The sequence below is a fragment of the Balaenoptera borealis genome (assembly GCF_965194805.1).
Source record: "Balaenoptera borealis genome assembly, chromosome: 1".
Taxonomy (NCBI): Eukaryota; Metazoa; Chordata; class Mammalia; order Artiodactyla; family Balaenopteridae; genus Balaenoptera; species Balaenoptera borealis.
The window spans coordinates 148,372,691-148,393,920 of record NC_138860.1 but is presented as its reverse complement, the minus strand read 5'-3'; the positions used below and the strand labels follow the sequence as shown (position 1 = coordinate 148,393,920).

Genomic DNA, 21,230 nt, shown 5'->3' with positions numbered 1-21,230 from the left:
GCTGCCTCTCTCGGCTCTGAGGCCTCTGCAGGCTGCCTTGGAAGAAGAGGGACTTTATCCAGCTCTGGCTTTTGGCAGGAGGAAGAGCTCTGGGATGGACTCCAGGCTGCAAAGGACCCTACTGCCCATGACACTTCTCATAAGACAGATAAAGGATGATGTTACTGAGCCCCACTCTGTGCCCGGCACTGTGCTAGCTCTGGGGGCCCACTGGCCTCCCATGACATATAGTAGGAGAGGAGAACCCGGGGGTTGTCGGGGACTCCAGCATCTGAGAGGTGGAGCCGCTGTTCTACAGCTGGCACTGCAGGAGCGGGCTCACAGCCTATAAAGATGTGCTAATAGCAGGGCCTCCAAGGCAGGGCATGATGCATCAGGAGACGCAAGGGGACTGGGAGCACAGCAGAGGAGCCCCAACCTCCTGGGTGGGCCAGGCGGTTTTCAGGGCAGGCGTGGAGAACTTGGAGAGCCATGCGGGACCGGGGCTAGGGAAGGATGTTCTAGACAAGGGGGTAGCGTGTGCGGAGCGAGCAAGCCATGTGGGAGAAGGACTTGCTTGGGAGGGCAGTAGTGCAGTGGGACTGGATCCCGCCAGGTGGGAGACAGGGGTGCTCGGGAGAGGAGGCTGGGGAGGCGAGCAGGGCTGGGTCACTCTGATGAAGAGCTTGGCTCCAACCTGGAGGGCATGGGGAGCCTTCACCTGCGGGACAAGCATGAGAGAGGCACGCTCAGCTTTGATTTCGGAGAATGATTCTGGAAGTTGGTATTGAGATATAGCTGAAGAAGGCCTGACCATCCTCAGCACCGGGGACATCCAGTTTTAGCACCCGCTGTACCTCCCCATCCCTCCATTCCCTGCCATGGAGCCCCAAGACTTCCCATGCCATTCTCCTCAGAACAACCACAGGCCCACAGAGGCCCAGCCTCTGTTACCTGGGTTACTTCAATCCCCCTGCCCTTACCTGAAAACTGGGTTCACCTCTTGTCGGTGCCAAGTCAAAAGACACAACCAAGCCAAACATCCGGAGAAGGAAGGATTTATTACCTGCAGCAAGGAGAATACTTGCTTTCCCAAAGGAGTGTTAAGCTAAGGGTACATGCATATTCATGAGGGGCTTGAGCAGAGGAGAAGTCAGCACTGAACTGGGGCAAAGGTCAACAGAGTCCAAGCTTAAACTCTCTGAAGTCATGAAGGTCGGGAAAGGTCAACATCATCCCATCCTCCACCTGGGTGGGGGCCTTAGTTCCTGCAGAACTCAAAGATTGTTACGCATATCCCTTGAGGAGGAACTAGGACTGTTTTATCTGAACTACTGTTTCTTTTTTTTTTTTAACTTTTTTTTTTTTTTAAAGAATTTTTTTTTTTAAGGCATTGTTTACTTTGTTATTTATTTATTTTTGGCTGTGTTGGGTCTTCGTTTCTCTGCGAGGGCTTTCTCTAGTTGTGGCAAGCGGGGGCCACTCTTCATCACGGTGCGCGGGCCTCTCACCATCGCGGCCCCTCCCGTTGCGGGGCACAGGCTCCAGACGCGCAGGCTCAGTAGTTGTGGCTCACGGGCCTAGTTGCTCCGTGGCATGTGGGATCTTCCCAGACCAGGGCTCGAACCCGTGTGCCCTGCATTGGCAGGCAGATTCGCAACCACTGCGCCACCAGGGAAGCCCTTTTTTAACTTTTTATTTCACATTGGAGTATAGCTGATTAACAATGCTGTGATAGTTTCAGGTGCACAGCAAAGCGACCCAGCCTGTTTCTTGACTGCTTTTCCTTTGTTCCTGCATTCCCTTACTTCCCTTAAGATTGTTGATTACTGAGACCTGTTCAAGGGCAAGCACTGTGGCCAGGCTTAGATCACAAAATGGCTTAGGCCAAAATGGCTTCTCTTATGTCAAGAAAGCCGTGCCTGGTTCTCTTTCTCTGGGGTCCCGCCTCACCTATCTGCTTATACCCTCCACCTATATGATAGGGAGAAAAAATAGAGGTTATTAGGAAGCACCCACATTTCAGATATGGAACAGCAATCTTTAGAATCTTTAGAGCTGGTGCTGCAGGAAGTTCTGCGCACTGCCCCCTAAGAGCTTCTGTGAGGCCATGTCGCCCCGCACAGTCCCACCCTCCCCACCCAGAATCCCATCAGAGTGTCGGGAAATACAGCTTTGAAGTACCTCAGTTAGGAAAAATGATTGATTGTTCCTGAATCCAGGGCCCCCCTAGCACTAGCCAGGGCCCCTGAGCTAGGGGGAGAATCCCACATGGACCCTGCTTCTGAGGCATTTAGAATCCAGATGTAGTGTTAAGGCCATCGGAGTGGTGATGCCACCCCTAACCATGGGTAAAGCATCTGGGAGGCTTCCTGGGGGAGGCGGCATTTGACCTGGACCTTGAAGAATGGGTATGATTGCTTAGGGAGAGTTTTCCCCTTATAAAAATGGTACAAAAAAGATATTGGAAAATTTGGAAATATGAAAAAAGAAATTATCATTCTTTAAAAATAAACAAAGAGATTCACCAACCAGATATAACTGATTGTTTTCATTCTATTGAAGACCTGTCCAATCTTTTTCAACGCACATTTATTACTGGAACTTTTGCTTTGTTTTGCTTTTTTGGTGGGTGTGTTTTCTATTGCTGCTGTAACAAATTACCGCAAATTTAGTGGCTTAAACAACACATCTTTAATCTTACAGTTCTGGAGGTCAGAAGTCTGAGATAGGTTTCTCTGGGCCAAAATCAACATGTTGTTATGGCTGGAGGCTGGAGGCTCTAGGGGAGAATCTGTTTCCTGGCCTTTTCCAGCTTCTAGAGTTGGCCTGCATCCCTTGGCTCCTGGCCTCATTCCTCCATCTCCACAGCCAGCAAGGTTGGGCATATTAACATCTCTCGGTCTCACTTTCTTCTGCCTCCCTCTTCCACTTATAAGGAACCCTGTGATTACATTGGGCCCACCCAGTTAATCCAGAATAATCTCCCCATTTTAAGGTCAGCTAGTTATTAACCTTAATTCCATCTGCAATCGTAATTCCTTTTGCATAAAAAGTAACACAGTCACAGGTCCGGAGGTTAGGATGTGACTGTCTTTGGGGGGCCGTTATTCTACCTACCATGGCAAGGTTTGGCTGTTATTGCCCTTTCAGTCTTTGGGGTTCCACTCCTTCTGGGAGGCAGCATGGCTAAGTGCACAGGCCCTGGGCTGCCTGCACTCCCTTCCAGCCCTGCCACCCACCAGCCGCGTGATCTAGGGCTTTCCGTGCCTCAGTTTCTTCATTTAGTAGCTTGTAGGACTGTTGTGAGGCTTAAATGAGTAAATCCATGTAAATCACTTGGGACAGTACCCAGTACAAACCAAGTGCTTGATAAAGATGATGTGCTGTTGCACATGTATATACAATTTTAAAAATATGAGTTTGTATTCTGCTTTTTTTCACATGTATAATATGATCCTTTCCCTATATGATTGTAATTTTCATTTTCATTTTGTCCCCCCTTTGGTCTGTTGGCCAGACTTTTTTTTTTTTTTTTTAATTACTAGTGTTGTCTAATATGCAGCCCAGTGTTGTATTTTGGGCTCAGGAGCTGAACCTGAGTGTCAATCAGCCTTCTCCATTTTTATTTTATTCTATTTTTAAGTTTTATTTATTTTATTTATTTAGGCTGGGCTATGCGGCATGTGGGGTCTTATTTCCCCGACCAGGGGTCGAACCAGCAACCTGTGCAGTGGAAGCGCAGAGTCTTAACCGCTGGACTGCCAGGAAAGTCCCTGTAATTTTCATTTTTAATTTTCATTTTTAATAGATGCATAAAATCTCATTCAATGGCTGTTTCCATAGCTTATGGAACTATTGCCTTCCATGTTGGATACCTGGATTGTTTACAATCTTTTACTAACAGGCAAATACTCCAGTGAGGATCTCTGGCCACATTTCTGATTATGTTCTTAGGCCAGATCCTCAGAAGTGGAATTGCTTGGTCAGAGAATAAGCACATTTTGAAGGCTTTTGGAATCTGCTGTTAAAATTTCATTCCAGGGACTTCCCTGGCGGTCCAGTGGTCAAGACTCCACTCTTCCACTGCATGGGGCACAGGTTCGATCCCTGGTCAGGGAACTAAGATCCCACACACCGAATGGTGCGGCCAAAAAAAAAAAGAAAATTTCATTCCAAAAGATTTACATCAATGTGGAGCTGCAGGGCTGAGTGGGGTTTCCACTGGAGGAGATGCAAAGAGAAAGTGCCATTCCAGATAGTAGGCAGGATGACCCAAGGCTCAGAGTGAGAGAGCACAGGACGCCCTAGGGGAACCGGAAAAAAGACTGACTGGTCATGAGGTCTGAGTGAGCAGTGGTGGGGCATAAGGCTGCAGGGCAGGAAGAGTCATGTTTGATTCACCAGTGATGGGCAGGTCGTGGTGTAGGATGACTCAGGGAAATGTTAATGGAAGCGGGGAACCCAATGAAGAGGCTCTTGTTAGAAGCCAAGCAAGAGAAGAGGAGATCTGAATTAAGTGGGAGTGGTAAGAATGGAAAGGCGGGCAGGGGTATGGGTATTTTCTTCAAAGAACCTTTTGGACCTGGAAACTGACACCACATGGAGGAGGGAGGAGAAGGAGGGAGGCCTTGCTGGAAGCTTTCAGCCTGCCTCCAGGAGAATCAGGGACCACTGACAGAAATAAGGACGCTGGGTGGAGGAACATGTTTTGTGGGAAGGAGATTCAGCTGAGACGTGCTGAGTTACAGGTGTCCCGTAAGTGGTGGGGCATGCAGATCGTGACCAAGCTGGGGCAGGAAGTATAGGTATGGGGCTGTGTTACTCTCAGATCCACTCCTGGCTCTTCCCTTGCCCTGCACTAAGTTAACCCCTGCCTCCCTTCTCACTGCCTTCCAGCTGCTTCAGCCAATGGCAGGAGCATGGCGGGTGGAAGGGGAGAGGCAGTGTATTTTGTCATCTCTCTCCCTCTGCTTCAGAGAACGTGTCCAGCAATGAATTGCTCTGTCTCCCTATGGCGCCCACTCCCACCAGGTGACCCAGGAACCTGGGCTCCTGTGTCCCTTCCTACTGCCCATTTGGCTTCTCAGCTATCACTGTGGAACCATGTCCCTGGAATAAATTCCCTCTGTTTTAAATACTCAGTATGGTTTCTTGCTTTCCTGGTTGGACCCTGACTGATCCAGGAGCCAACTGCATGGATGCCATAATGAAAGCAAGGAGTGTGGAAGAGGCCCCAAGTGAGAGAGGAGACCCAAAGCCAGAATCCTGGGGGACACAGATGTAGGGAGTGGGGGGGGGGGGACTCTGAAAAGGACACAGGAGAAAAAGAATCTGGGGCAGGGAGAGAACCAGCAGAGTGAAGTGCCCCAGGGGCCAAGAAAGGAGAAAGCCTTAAGTTTGGCGCATCATAAAGTAGATGTGCCAGAGAAGGCAGAGAATGAAGATGCAGGACAAGCCTTTCAAGTCAGCCATGGCCTCAGAGGCAGAATCTCAGTGGAGAGGAGTTGGCAGAGATTAGACGTTTAAGAACAGGACAGGGAGTGAGGTGGAGGAGGCCAAAGTGAGAATAAGGTATTTCTTCAGGAAATACTTACTGAAGTATTGAAATACTGACCCAAGTATACTTGGTACCAGGTATGGGTCAGGCCTCAGGTACCAGGCATGCAAAGATGAGTAAGACATCATCTCTGTTCTTAAAGCATTCTCGGTTTAATGGAGGAAATAATCAAGTTACCAGAAATTTATAGCACACTGTAATAAGGTGTAATAATGCTGCAAGAGCAGAGGAGAAAGTCCTAAAACAGCTGTGGGGAGGGGCTCATGATGGACTTCCTAGAGAAGATACCACTGGGTTTTGACAGATGAGTAGGAGTTATACAGATGAAATGGGGAGGAATGGGAGGGAAACAGCATTCTGGATGGAAGGAACAGCATGAGAAAAGGCACAGAGGCAAGAAACATCACTGTGAGTTCTGGGAAACCACTGTGTTGCTAAAACAGAAATTGTGTAGGAGGAAATGGTGGGAGATGAGACTGGGGAATGATTCCAGTGGAATAATGAATTAGAAACATCAATGGGAGCCAGAAGGCAGTGGGATATTCACTCTGATGTGCTAAAATAGAATAACAGACACCCTAGAATTCTACATGCAGTGACAATATTTTCAAGAATGAGGATAAAATTTTTTTTTGTAAACAAAAACTAAAAGAGCTTATCACTAGTAAACTCTTATTAAGGAATTTATCAAGGCTATTCTTTTTTTTTTTTTTTTTTTTAAGGCTATTCTTTAGGCAGAAGGAAATGGATCCCAGATGGAAGGTCTGAGATTAAATTAAAAAAATGATTGCTACCGAACCAAACGTGGGTCCACTTGCTCACCCGTGTGAAGTAAAGCCAATCTACTGACACCGGGTTGTGATAAAGGAAAGTGCAGTGTTTATTGCCAGGCACCAAGCAAGGAGTTTAGGCAGCTAGTACTTAAAAGACCCGAACTCCCTGATGGCTTTAGGGAAAGTTTTTTAAGGACAGCGTGAGGGAGGGAGGTTGTGGGGTGTGTGATCAGCTGGTGGACATTCTTCTGACTGGTTGGTGGTGAGGTAATAGGGAGTCAACATCATCAACCTTCTGGTTCCAAGAGGTCTGGGGTCTACGTGCTGTGGGTGGCATACAGTTAACATCGTCCACCTGGTGGGGCTTTCCGTATCTGAAAAATAGCTCAAAGGACATGACTCAGGATATTATCTATAGCCCTTGAGGAGGAACTAAAGGTCCTTGACTTTGTTTAATGGTTACACTTATTATTTTGTCTTGCTTAACTCTGACTTGTTTCCTTTGTTTCTGCATTTTCTCACTTCTCTGATTAAATTTATTCTTTAGAACTTGGGGAAGGCCTAGGAGGCTAAAGTTCTTCTACAAACAAGAGACAGGTGGAGGAAAAGGAGGGGGGTTCTGTCCAGGAAGGCCCCATAGAGTCCTGCTCGGTTACAACATCAGACAAAATATTGGTGAGATATTGGTTAAATCTAAACAAACACTGATTGCATAAAACAATGATGTCTAATTGGTAGGATTTAAAAATCAGAACAGGACTAAAATAAAGGATAACAATGGTATATAAGTTGGCTGATTAGTGTTAAACTCTTCTCAGGTCCTTATGTCTTTTGTTTTTTGATTTTTCTGGAGGAGGATAACAGTATTACTTAATTTTAGATTTTTCTATGTAAAGCATGCACGTTAAAATGGCTAGAGTAACCCTAAGGAAGAGATACAGAATATGTAAATTCCATATGGATAGAAAAGGGGAAAAAAGGAGTGAGAGAAGAAAGGTAAATTCAGTAATCCTAAAGACAGGAAAAAGGAAGAAAAATAAGATAAAAATTAAAAAGGAGAGATTCTACTTCTGGTGATGGCAAGGTAGCTCCTATCAGACCAACCTTCCTAGAGATAGCAATTATGAGCTCTGGACAAAATATGAAGAACAACTAACTTCCTGAAGGCTCCAGAAAGAGATCAAAAGCAGGAAGAGACTAGAGGGGAGCCAACATTTAGAAGAAGGAACAGCCAACACATGCAAAAATATGTAAAATCTCACAAATTTATTATTGAACCAAAGAAGCCGGAAGCAAGAGTCTGTGCTGTAGAATTCCATTTGTATAAAGTACAGAAACAGGCAAATCTAAACAGTACTGTTAGAAGTCAGGATAGCACTTACCCTCCGTGGGGGGGGATAGTGACTGGAGGGTTTCTGGGGTCCTGGTGGGTTCCATTTCTAGATCTGGGTGCCGGTTACGTGGGTGCGCCCACTCGGTGAAGATTCATCAAAATTGACATGGTATGTGCAATTTTCTATATGTATATGGTGCTTCAGTACACACTTAAAAAATTGAAAAGGGAGCAGAAACAAGGCAGGTAGGTAGGCAAAGGCAGACTGTGAAGGGGCCTCAATTCAAGACCAAGGAGTGTGGATGTGACCTTGTGGGAAGTGGAGGGCTTAAGGGGAAATGAGTTGTCAGGGTTACTCCCTAGCTGCAGGATGGAGCTGGATTTTATTGAGGAGACTGGCCAGAATCCGGGTTTCCAATGATGATGAGGACCTCAGCCAGGACGGAGGGTATGGAGTTGGAGGGACAGGACAGATTTGGAAGCAGAAGGACTTGGTGATTAATTGGGTGCTTGAGGCCAGGGGAGGAGAGGGAGGAGTCAAAAAGGGTTCTTGTCACTGCAGGTAAAGAGCGAGTGAGGGGCTGCGGGGAAGGAAGCAAGTTTGCTGGAGGGTATTTTCTGAGAGGCCATGTTGGGGGGCCACGGAAACAAACAGGTGGAGGAGCAGCTAAGCAGCAGGGGGGATGGGAGGTGCAGGGCCAGGAGCGGGGAAGGCCGGGGGGTGGGGGAGGGGGCAGAAAAGGCGAGATCCCAGGTAGACAGAAGGGAATCCCCTCTCCAGAGCTGACACACCTGGGGGTGGGGACTACGTGTGAGGAGGCAGTTTCCGGGCCGTAGAACTCAGAACATCACATGATGTACACAGACTCTCCTAGGGTCTAATGATCTGGGTAAGTGGGAATACAGCTTAGTGGACAGTTCCACTACTGTTTTGAAGTTTGAAGTCACTGGTTGTCTTAATTAGCTTAGTTATTGCTCATCATTAAGCAGCTTGTCTTTAGGAAGATAATAGCATTGCCTTCATTTCCTTATCACAGAATCCAGGTTTCACATTCTGGGTCTCCTGGCCTACTCCACCTCTACACTGTTATCTGTGCCTGCGGAAGCAGGGTGGAGCCGGGAAGAGACAAAGGACAGTGTCCTAGCTCATGACCTTGGGCTAATCTTTTCCCTCTGTGGGTCTCGGTTTCCTCGTTACAGGTTGTCTGATTACAAGCGCTTTGCACACACGGCACTACCCAAGAGATTCCACCTCAGGTCTGTTGTGCCCCAAACCTGCCCTGTTCCTTGGAACCAGTCTGTTACCGAAAATAAATGGAGGCATAAGGTCGCAGGGTGAGGGGTTTTTATGGGGAGGCTTGAATGCCAGGCAAGGAAGTCAGTCTTCGTTTGAGCTAGGTCGTTTCATTTTTTTTTTAAATTAATTTATTTTATTTTATTTATTTTTGGCTGTGTTGGGTCTTTGTTGCTGCGCGCGGGCTTTCTCTAGTTGCAGCGAGCGGGGGCTACTCTTTGTTGCGGTGCGAGGGCTTCTCATTGCAGTGGCTTCTCTTGTTGCGGAGCATGGGCTCTAGGCGTGTGGGCTTCAGTAGTTGTGGCACGTGGGCTCAGTAGTTGTGGCTCATGGGCTCTAGAGCGCAGGCTCAGTAGTTGTGGTGCACGGGCTTTAGTTGCTCCACAGCATGTGAGATCTTCCCGGACCAGGGCTCGAACCCGTGCTCCCTGCATTGGCAGGCGGATTCTTAACCACTGTGCCACCAGGGAAGTCCCTGAGCTAGGTCATTTCCAGGCAGTGGTAGAGGGTCAGAAGATAGCTCCTTCTTTGAAAGGACATCTTCCTGCTTCTTCCCACTGTGTAGGCATGAGAAGGGGCCTCATTGGCTGGGAACTCTGAGTCATGGTGACCTCACAAAGACCACGACACTGCCTGGAGTTGGGGGGAGCCTAGGTAAGCTTCAGTGTGGCTCTGGGAAAGTCCCAAGGGTGGGGGCAGCCTCCACAAGGCAGTTACCACCTTGACCTCCCCCTCCCTGGGTAAAAGTCTTCCTGCTCTGGCTGTAATTCCACAGTTAGAACTTCATATCTTTGACTTACGGCTGAATTTTCTGTTACCATGTGGATGCCCCAGGTGGAGGTAACACATTGAACTTTTACATCAGCACTTAAGGGTCATGGACAAAGAGTTTAGGCTATCAAGTGCTGAGAATGTGGTGGATGGGAGTCCAGGGGAGGAGAGGGAGAGTGAGAAGACTCAGGGAGGGACTACCACAGCCTGGGGGGAAGAGGAGGCTGAGAAGCTAAAAGCCAGACTTGATCCTTTTCTCATGGCCCCCACCCAGCCAACACCCAGGAGGAGGAAGGGATGGTGAGGATGGACGTTTACGTGGGGAACTGCTGGGGGCCAGACGCTACGATCATCACATTTTATTCCCTACCTTACCTTGTGGATTGAGTATTAATATAGACATGCAGTGTGGTGAGGCTACCTTGCCAGGCTCACACCATTGGTGAGAGATAGAGCAGGTTTCAAATTCAAGTCCAGCTGACTCCAAAGCCCTGGATTTGTGCATTGTAACTGGACATCAGGAGAGGTGCATTGCTTTCACTGGACTTTTCCTCTAGGGTAGAGGCCTAAGAGTGGCAGAGGGAATGGGGGAAATGCGAAGACGCGGCTTCACTGAGTGATTCGTTCCTTGGGAATCTCTGGAATCTTGTAGGGAAAACTGAGCTAAGAATACCTGGGTTTGAATCCTTCCTCTGCCACTTTCTGGGGACTTTGCAAAAATCTATTTATGTCCCTAAGCAGTCTGAATTAACATGCCAGTAAATGAGGATAATGATACCTGTCTTGAAGAGTTGTCATTCATCCATTCATCCCCTTATTCCGTTAATGTGTTCTGAACCTTCTCTGTGTGCTAGGCACTATGCCATGTGCTGGGAAAGCAGGGGTGATAGACACTCACCAAGCTCATTTTCTAAAGTGGAGACATACAAGTAAACAGAGCAATCCTCTGATATAGGGTGATCACATGAGGCGGGCACCTTACCCACATTTGAGGGTCCCAGGAAGGGACCCTCCTGGGACCCTTGTGAATACTGCAGCTGTGAACATTTGTGTACAAGTTTTGGTTGCAACATCAATTTTCAGTTCTTTCGGGTATTACATAGGACTGGAATTGCTGCATTATATGGTCATTCTATGTTTAACTTCTTGAGGAAAAACCAAGTTGGTTTTTACAGAGGCCACACTATTTTACATTCCCACCAGCAGTGTTTGAGGGTTCCAATTTCTCTACATCCTTTTCAACACTTGCTATTTTCCATTTCTTAAAATTATAACTGTCTTAGTGGTTGTGAAGTGGTATCTTATTGTGGTTTTGATTTACATTTCCCTAATGACTAATGATGTTGACCATATTTTTGTGTGCTTATTGGCTATTTGTGTATCTTCTCTGGAGAAGTGTTCTATTCAAGTTGCCCATTTAAAAAAAATTAATCAATTATTTATTTATTTATTTAATTTATGGCTGCATTAGGTCGTCGTTGCTGCATGTGGGCTTTCTTTAGTTGCGGTGAGTGGGGGCTACACTTCATTGCAGTGCGTGGGCTTCTCATTGCAGTGGCTTCTTTTGTTGTGGAGCACGGGCTCTAGGTGTGTGGGCTCAGTAGTTGTGGTACACGGGCTCAGTAGTTATGGCTCGTGGGCTCTAGAGTGCAGACTCAGTAGTTGTGGCACACGGGCTTAGTTGCTCTGTGGCATGTGGGATCTTCCTGGAACAGGGCTCGAACCCATGTCCCCTGCATTGGCAGGCGGATTCTTAACCACTGCGCCACCAGGGAAGGCCTGTTTGCCCATTTTTAAATTGGGTTGTTTGTCTTTTTGTTGTTAAGTTGTAAGAGTTCTTTATATATTCTAGATATTAGACTCTTATCAGATACATGATTTACAAATATTTTCTCACATCCTGTAGGTTGTGTTTTCACTTCCTAATAGTATCTTTTGATGCACAAGTTTTTAATTTTGCTGATGTTCAGTTTACCTATTTTTTCTTCTGTTGCTTATGCTATTGGTGTCATATCTAAGAAATCATTACCAAATTCAAGGTCATGAAGATTTATGCCTATGTTTTTGCCCATGTATTTATGCCTCTTATATTTAGGTCTTTAATCCATTTTGAGTTAACTTTTGTATCTAGTGTGAAAAGGGTCCAATTTATTCTTTTAGATATTGATTTCCAGTTGTCCCACCTCCATTTGTTGAAGAGACTATTCTTTCCCCACTGAAAGGAGTTGGCATCCTTGTCAAAAATCAATTGACCATAGATGCATGGATTTATTTCTGGACTCTCAGTTCTATTCCATTGGCCTATATGTCTATCCTTTTGCCAGTACCACACTACTGAATGCAATTTTAAAGGAAGATCTTTGTGGCTCAATTTGGAAAATGGTTTGTTGGGAGCTGTCCTTACACACAGAGACCCTTGTTGAGAGGGCAATTCGAAGACAGAGCCCCAAAGCAATGGGAGCTGTACTTGGGTTTAGCAGTGGTGATGGAGATATGGGGAGATATTTGGGAGCCTTTCTGGAGCCAGAATTAGCAGAACTTGGCCAAATTTGGATTCAGCAAGTGAAGAAGAGAGTAGTCAAGGATAATATTTTTTCTGGCTTGGGTAATGGTGCCAGTTCTTGCAACTGGACAATAGAGGGTCTGATTTGGAGGAAAGCTGGCATGTTCTGTTTCAGATTCTCTAGGTATGAGGTACCTCAGTGTCAGGTGTGTGTGTGTGCACGCATACTCACATGAGTGCCTAACACATTCCAGGCCTATACGACTGATAAACATGTTCTCAAAGAGGAACTGGAAGACCCACTGATAGTTCTTCCTCCTGAGAGCTCCAGAAACCTCTGTTAAGGGCCTGGAAGGTTTCACAGAAGTGGAGGAGAGAGGATGGGAATCGGTCCATGGTTCTCTCGGTCTCTGACTGGACTAGGTGTTTTATGGCCTCCCTCTACTCTCCTTATTTGGGGCCCCAGAGCTTGGGGGCAAAGGCCAATAGGCAGCTGTGCAGTGACCTCCCTTAGCTCTCTTGGGTCCCACCCAAGCCCCTCAACAACCATCACTCTTCCCAGTGCACAACTTCCCTTTGGTGGAGGGTAAGATGTGGGCTACCCCCCACTGTCAGGCAGCTCTGAAGCCTTGCCTGTCTGTTGCAGGGTGGAGGAGGAGGACTGAGGGAACAGGAGAAAGTGGGGGAAATCGCTCTTTTCTCATGGATGAAGGAGGGTCAGCCAGAGCTGGGACGTGTGCCTTCCTGCCCAGTGACCAGTATTGTGCATCTGCTGTATCAGAGGGGTAGAAATTATTCTCTTTCACAGGCTAAACCAGTGAGGCCTTACAAAATCCTGCTGACTGCATCATAGGCTGTACCTGACTCATATTTTTTTCCAGGTTGAAAATGCCTCCCTTTGTTAACTATGGCTTGTGTGTGTGTGTGTGTGTGTGCGTGTGTGTTTCACGAGAGGAGAATTCGGGTGGGGTGATCCAGGGTTTTTTGGAACCTGAGGCTTTTTATAAGTTTGAGGCTCCTCTTTAAGTAGAAGACAAAATGTGAACACAAAATTAAGGACAGTCCCTTTGGAAAAGAACTATATGAGCAAGGAGCCTTGATATTTTAAATTTCATTAGCTTCAGGTTAAAATCACCTCTGGTGCTAATGGTAGGTGAACGCTTCCTTCCTCTGAGGCAGATTGCAAAGCTCTGCCTGAACTGCTTGCTTGGGGGTGAAGGCAGGTCCCGCTGGGCTCTGAGCACCTTACTGCTCTCTGCCCACAATGCCTCGCAGAGAATAACAAAACAAGTACTAACATTTAGAGAAGACCTTCAGTGGGCCACGTGGGCTGCATGCCAGACACTGAGACTTCAACTACTCTTGGGTGGCAGGCTTTATGCTCCCCACATTAGAGATGAGGAGGATGAGAGCCAGAGCGAGAGTGTCTCTTCCCCAGATTTACTAACACTACTAAGAGAATGAGCTGAGATTTGAACCCAGGACAACATGACTCCAAATCTATGTTTTTCCAAAGCCAAGCCATAAACATGCACAGCAAAATTTACGGGATGAATAAATGACTTAGTGAATGAGTTAGTGCATAAATGAATAATAAATGAACACGTGTTGAAATGAACTAGTGACAGAATGGATGAATGAATGAAGAAGAGATAAAAAGATGAAATAACAAGCTCATTTATTGAAAATTTACTGTGTGCCAGGTGCTGTGCTAGATTCTTACGGATCTTCTTGTCTAATGGGGAAACCAGATACTGTGTGCCAAGAAAGGGAAGTGGATAAGATGCCCTGGGAACTTATAAGTGGACCTCACCTGTCTGGGGAACTTGGAAGGCTCATAACATATAAGCTGAAATCTGAAGGGGTGAAGCTGTGGGTGGTAGGGAATGCGGCTGGAGAAGGTGGTGCCCAACCTGTGGAGGGCCAGAATTAACCTGAGAGCTTGGCTCTTCGGAGAAACTCAAAGGAGTTGAGGGATGTTGGAATGAAGAGGTGGGGTATAGAGGGAGTGTGGAGGGGCAAGAAGGGAGAAAAGGGAGTTGGGGCCAGACACAGAAGGGCCTTTTAGGTCCTGCTAAGGATTGGGGACACTCTCCTGAAGACAATGGGAAGCCATTGAGGATAGGAAGTCAGGTGGCATAAAGAGGTGGCCTTGGCTGCCCTGAGGGCCAGTGGGGTGGGTCATCTTCCTCCCCTTGACCTCCACTTCCTTAAGTATATAATGCAGTAATCATATCTAACTTCTGGGACTCTGTGTGTGTGTGCAGGGAGCTTTTGTTAGCAGATGTGCATGCCTGGCCTTTAGACTTTGCTCAGTAAGTGTTGAAAAAGCCACTCTTGCCTGACTTGGTCTCCTTTTGCATCTCCTCCCAGGGACCAACTCCTGCTTAAGAACACGATGCATGCAGGTGAGCTGTCCCTACAATTCCCGTAGGAAGGGTGGCCCAGGTATGGGGGTGGGATAGAGTGGGAGGATTGGGGAGTTCACCCAGCAGTCAGATTGCTGGGCTGAGACAGGCTCTGTTCTGGATGTTTGCCCCAGGTTCTCCTCCATGTAGTCTGCCTCACCCAGAGCAAACTGCTAAGGGCAGTGGGCAGCTCTGTCAAGGCTGCTTTGGGAATCTAGAGCCACAGTCATTCACAGAATAGTTCTAGAAACTTAGGGGTTGGCTGGAAGTAGGGTAAGTAAGGAGGCTCCCCCTTCCCTTTTTCTGCCTTAAGGGGGATCCTCATTTGTCTAGTATTTGTGGACTTCTTACTGTGGACCTGGCATTGTGTTAGGTGCTGGGGATGCCCCTGGCACTAAGATGTGCATAGTTCTCTCCAGTGGGGAGCTCATCTCTAGCAGGGGCTGGACCACTAAACAAGTCATTGGAATAAAGTGCCATGAATCATTTGCTCAGAAGGGTGGGATCGGCAAGGATGGTAGGAGGAGGTTCCAGGACAAGGCAATTGCATTTAAGGGCCGTGAGCTGAAAGGGAGCAGCGTGTGGTCAAAGAAGGGAACACAGGGGATGGGGCTGGAACTGAGAGAGCCAGGGGAGAGCTGTGCAGGACGGGACTGGACAGGTGGGCTGGACGTGGTCATGAAGGACCTCGTAAGTCGCCCCAGGGACTTCATGCTAAGGATGGTGGGGAGCCATGGAAGGGTTTCAACAGGTGAGGCTCAATTTGCCTTTCTACCTCTCAGGAGCACTGCAGGGAGCTCAACAGTAGGCTATTGGACAGAATCGGGCAGTGGCATTGAGAGACCTCCAGACCAGGCATGGCCATGAATCCAGGGGCTAGTCTGGTCCTCCGTGAAGACACAAAGATGATACCCACTCTCAATTCCACTGAGGCGCCTGGTTTAGGCTCTGGCACCATCTCTGGGCCCAACCCAGACACGGACCTTGTTCCTATCTTGAATCCACCCCTGAGTCCTGGCTTGGTTCTTGATCCAGACCTTAATCCAACTCTGAGTCCTGTCTCAGAGGAGACCCCTGGCCTGGCATCTGATAACACCCCCAGACCTGATGACAGCAGGGCCGCGGCTCCAGCCTCCCTCCAGATCACCACTGCCCACTCTGGTGAAGCCCTGGGTTTGGATTCCAATCACATCTCAACAGCTGACTCACAGGGGGCCCTAAGTCCAGCCTCAAACCTCGTTCTGAGCCCTGGCTCTATGGAAGCCCAGGGTCTGAGTTTGGGGAACCACTCTGGGCCAGATTCTGAGGAGGCCTTCAGCTCCCTCCCAAGCAAGATTTTTGATTTGGGTCAGAGTAACTCCAATCCTTCCAGGCCTGAATCAAACCCGTTTAAAAGGCCTTATTCAAAAGAAACCCTTGTTCTGGGCCAAAGCATCTCCAGGCCAGGCTCAAAAGCTCTCCTTATTCCAGCCCCAAACTCTTCTCTGGATCCTGATTCCAATCAGCTGCTCAGTGTGAGCTCAGGAAACATCTCCAAGCTGGACCTGAATGCAGCTCCAAGTTCTCCTGGGTCCCTAATGCCAGGCATGAACGAGACCATCACTTTGGTTTCACATAACATCTCTGGATCTGTTTCAAAAAGAACCTTTGGTGCAGCCTGGAACACGAGTTCCAAGGGAACCATCAACATGGCTTCAAATGACAATCCCAAGTCTGATTTGGACATGACTGTCACTCAGGCCTCGTGCTTGACGCTGGTTCCTGGTTCCAGTGAGGCTATCAGCCTGCACTCCAGCACCCAGGGACCCAACTCCACCGTTTCTCCACCCTCGTGCATGACCCCGATCCTGGGCTCCAATGAGACTCTGAGCCTGGTCTCCAGCCTCATCTCCAGTGACACCTCTACCCCGACACTGAGCAGCCAGCAGGACTGTTCTGAGGACAACAGCATCCACACGGTGCCCCTGGAGGGGAGTCCGGGGAGCTGGAGCAAGATGACTAGTGTCGAGGTGGGCCAGTTCCCACTGAGGTTCCCCACCAGTGACACCATGAACAAGGACTCCACAGCCTTCCAGAGCATCCCTCAGGGTGAGTAAGGCCAGAGCGCCAGCCCCAGAGAGGACACTGACCTGGAAGAACTCTATTCAGACTTGTAGGGCAGGGAGGGGAGAGGAGAGGGGAAAGGAAGGGAAGAGCATGCAATGGATAACATGCAATATATTTACTATACGTGAGAAGGGAACAGCATGCAATGAATAACATGCAATATATTAATTATGCATGAGAGATCTAGTGCTTGCTGTGTGACTTGGGACAAGCTACTTAATCTCTCTGAGTTTCAATTTTCTTAACTGTAATATAATATCTCCATATAATAATACTTTCATTCTGTCCAAATTACAAGTCAACTAACTAACTATACCTTCCTTTCTTTATTGATAAATTTCAGGTCTGTCTTCTCAAGTCAAAGTTTGAACAGTGGAGCAGGCAGGCTTGAGTTTTTGAGGTCCCCACTTAAGTGAAGCCTTGGGGTCCTATCTGGAACCTGTGGCTCACTTCTGATGTGCAAGAGTTCTGTAAATGAATCCCCCACCAGTTTTTGATGTTGTGAGGATCTTCTCCCAATTATTTATATCTCCAAATATTTTTGTTTGTTCATGCACCAATACCATATTGCAATTAAAAAAATTTACCATGGCTTTGCAAGTATGCATTCATATCTGATAGGGTGAAAATCCCTCTTTAAAGTTCTCGAAACTATTCTGAGGACAACAGCATCCACACCATGGCCTGGAGGCTATTTGAACACCCTCATTCTTCCTTATACATTTTAAAATGCATTTGTCTAGGTCCTCAAAAAATCTTTCTGGCATTTTTATTGGAATGTTATTAATCTATCCATCTATTGGAGTTTTACTTTATTTTTTTATTTTTTAAACAAAATTTTTTTTAATTAATTAATTTATTTATTTATTTTTGACTGCGCTGGGTCTCCGTTGCTGCCCGTGGGCTTTCTCTCGTTGAGGCGAGTGGGGGCTACTCTTCGTTGCGGTGCGCGGGCTTTTCATCGCGGTGGCTTCTCTTGTTGTGGAGCACGGGCTCTAGAGCGCAGGCTCAGTAGTTGTGGCGCACAGGCTTAGTTGCTCCGCGGCATGTGGGGTTTTCCCGGACCCCGGCTCGAACCCATGTCCCCTGCATTGGCAGGTGGATTCTTAACCACTGCGCCACCAGGGAAGTTCCGAGTTTTACTTTATATAGGATATATCCTTTACTAGAATTTAAAAAATTCTCCATAAAAGACTAGTGCATTTTTGGATAGGATAATTCTTAGGTACTTTACAGTTCTTATTGCTACCATGAATCATACCTTATTTTCTTTTTTTTTAAATTAATTAATTTATTTTATTTATTTATATTTATTTATTTTTGGCAATGTTGGGTCTTCGTTTCTGTGCGAGGGCTTTCTCCAGTTGCGGTGAGCGGGGGCCACTCTTCATCGTGGTGCGCGGGCCTCTCACTGTCGCGGCCTCTCTTGTTGCGGAGCACAGGCTCCAGACGCGCAGGCTCAGTAGTTGAGGGTCACGGGCTTAGTTGCTCCGCGGCATGTGGGATCTTCCCAGACCAGGGCTCGAACCCGTGTCCCCTGAATTGGCAGGCGGATTCTCAACCACTGCGCCACCAGGGAAGCCCCCATCATACCTTATTTTCTAATACAATTCTTATTTTGTACTGATGATGCTGATGATGTAGAGGAACTTTGTTTACACAAGTTGGTTTTTTTGTTTAAACAGCTTTATTGAGATAAAACTTACATAGCATAAAAGTCACTCAAAGTGTACAATTTAATGGTTTTAAAATATACATAGAATTATGCAACCATCACCACCACAATCAATTTTAGAACATTTTCCAAAGTGGCTGAACTATTTTACATTCCCACTAGCAGTATATGACGCTTGTTATTGTTTGTCTGTCTTTTTCTTTCTTTTTTTTTAACAAAAAGCTAGGAATCCTTTTGAATTTTTTAAAATTATTTTTATCTTTTATTTTTATACAATTTTAAATGTTACACTCCATTTACAGTTATTACAAACTGTTGGCTATATTCCCCATGTTGCACAATACATCCTTGTAGCCTATCTTACACCCAATAGTTTGTACCTCCCACTTATTGTCTGTCTTTTTGATTATAACCATCTTAGTGGGTATGAAGTATCTCATTGTGGCTTTGATTTGCATTTCCCTGAAGGGTAGTAACATCGAAAGACTTTTCATATGCTATCAGCCACTTCTATATCTTATTTGGATAAATGTCAATTCAAATTCTTTGCCCACTTAAAAAATTGGGCATGTCTTTTTATTATTGAGTTGTAAGTGATCTTTATATATTCTAGATATAAGTTATATCCCTTATCCCCAAATAAGATATATACCTTATCAGATATATAATTTGCCAATATTTTTTAACCTATGGGTTGTCTTTTTGCTTTTCTCATGGTGTCCTTTGAAACACAGAAGTTTTAAATTTCAATGATGTCCAGTTTATTTTTTCTTTCATTGTTTGTGCTTTTGGTGTCATATATAAGAAATTATTACCTACTCCAAGATCATGAAGATTTATGCCTATGTTTTCTTCTAAGAGTTTTATAATTTTAGTTCTGAAATTTAGGTCTTTGATCCATTTTGAGTTAACTTTTGTATATGGTGTGAAATTGGGGTCCAACTTCATTCCTTTGCATGTGGAGTCCAGTTATTATTGTGATATAATTCACATATTATACAATTTACCCATTTAAAGTGTAGAATTCAATGGCTTTTGGCATATTATTAATCTTTTAAAAATTGTAGTAAAATATATATAACATACATTTGCCATTTTAAACATTTTTAAAAATAAATTTATTTATTTTATTTTTGACTGTGCTGGGTGTTTGTTGCTGTGCGTGGGCTTTTCTCTAGTTGCGACGAGTGGGGGCTACTCTTCGTTGCGGTGTGCAGGCTTCTCATTGTGGTGGCTTCTCTTGTTGTGGAGCACGGGCTCTAGGCACGTGGGCTTCAGTAGTTGTGGCATGAGGGCTCAGTAGTTGTGGCTCGCGGGCTCTAGAGCACAGGCTCAGTAGTTGTGGCGCACGGGGTTAGTTGTTCCACGGCTTGTGGGATCTTCCCGGACCAGGGCTCGAACCTGTGTCCCCTGCATTGGCAGGCAGATTCTTAACCACTGTGCCACCAGGGAAGCCCTTAAACATTCAGTGGCATTAGTCACACTCACAATATTGTGTAGCCATTACCACTATCTATTTCCAAAACTTTTTCATCATCCCAAATAGAAGGTCTCACCACATGCAATAACTCCCCATTCCTCTCTCCCCAGTCCCTCGTAAGCTCTAATCTACTTTCTGTCTCTATGAATTTGCCTACTCTAGGTAACTCATGAAATGGAATCATACATTTGTCCTTTTGTACCTGGTTTGTTTCACTTAGCATAATGTTCATCCATGTTGTAACATGTATCAGTACGTCATTCCTTTTTATGGTTGGATAATATTCCAATGTATGTACCACATTTTATTAGTCCATGGACAAATATTTGGGTTGTTTCCACTTTTTGGCTATCATGAATAATGCCGCTATACACATCAGCACACAAGTATCTGAACACTTGCTTTCAATTCCTTTATATATATTCCTAGGAGTGGAATTCCTGGATCATATGGTAATTCTATGTTTAGCTTTTTGAGGAACAGCCAAATTATTTCCCATACCAGCTGTACAATTTTGCATTCCCTCCAGAAATGTACAAGGGTTCTAAAGTACAAGGGTTCCAATTTCTGCACTACTAATCTCTCCTTGCCAACACTTGTTAGTTTCCATTTTTTAGAAAACATTTTTTTTTAAATAAATTTATTTATTTATTTTTGGCTGTGTTGGGTCTTCATTTCTGTGCGAGGGCTTTCTCTAGTTGCGGCGAGCGGGGGCCACTCTTCATCGCGGTGCGCGGGCCTCTCACAATCGCGGCCTCTCTTGTTGCAGAGCACAGGCTCCAGACGCGCAGGCTCAGTAGTTGTGGCTCACGGGCCTAGTTGCTCCGCGACATGTGGGATCCTCCCAGACCAGGGCTCGAACCCATGTCCCCTGCGTTGGCAGGCAGATTCTCAACCACTGCACCACCAGGGAAGCCCCTAGAAAACATTTTTATAATAGCCATCCTAAAGAGTGTGAAGTAGTATTTTATTGTGATTTTGATTTGCATTTCCCTAATGACTAATGATGTTGAGCATTTTAACATGCTTATTTGCCATTTGTATATCTTTTTATGGAGAAATAATTATTCAATCCTTTACCCATTTTCAAATTTGGTTGTTTTTTGTTGTTGAGTTTTAGGAGTTCTTTACACATTCTGGGTATTAATTCCTTATCAGATATACAATTTGTAAATATTGACACCCATTCTGTGAGTTGTCTTTTCATTCTTTTGACATTGTCCTTTGATGCATAAAAGTGTTTAATTTTGATGAGAACCAATTTGTCTACTCGTTTCTTATCTGTTATTTTGGTGTTATGTTCAAGAAATTGTTGCCATATCCAATGTCATGAAGATTTCCCCCTATG

The 21,230-nt window shown here is 45.9% G+C and overlaps 1 protein-coding gene across 3 annotated transcripts in view; it reads left to right on the top strand.

Annotated features, from left to right (window-relative positions):
* Positions 1 to 3,396: 3,396 nt before the first annotated feature.
* The window catches only part of MROH7 (maestro heat like repeat family member 7), a 56,845-nt gene continuing 39,011 nt past the window's right edge, over positions 3,397 to 21,230 (top strand). For all 3 annotated transcript variants that reach the window (XM_082356499.1, XM_082356497.1, XM_082356498.1), the window contains exons 1-3: positions 3,397 to 4,507; positions 14,587 to 14,621; positions 15,404 to 16,709. In XM_082356499.1, the coding sequence (XP_082212625.1) occupies positions 15,479 to 16,709 (1,231 nt within the window). In that variant the 5' untranslated portion in view covers positions 3,397 to 4,507; positions 14,587 to 14,621; positions 15,404 to 15,478. The remainder of the gene's footprint in view (positions 4,508 to 14,586; positions 14,622 to 15,403; positions 16,710 to 21,230) is intronic.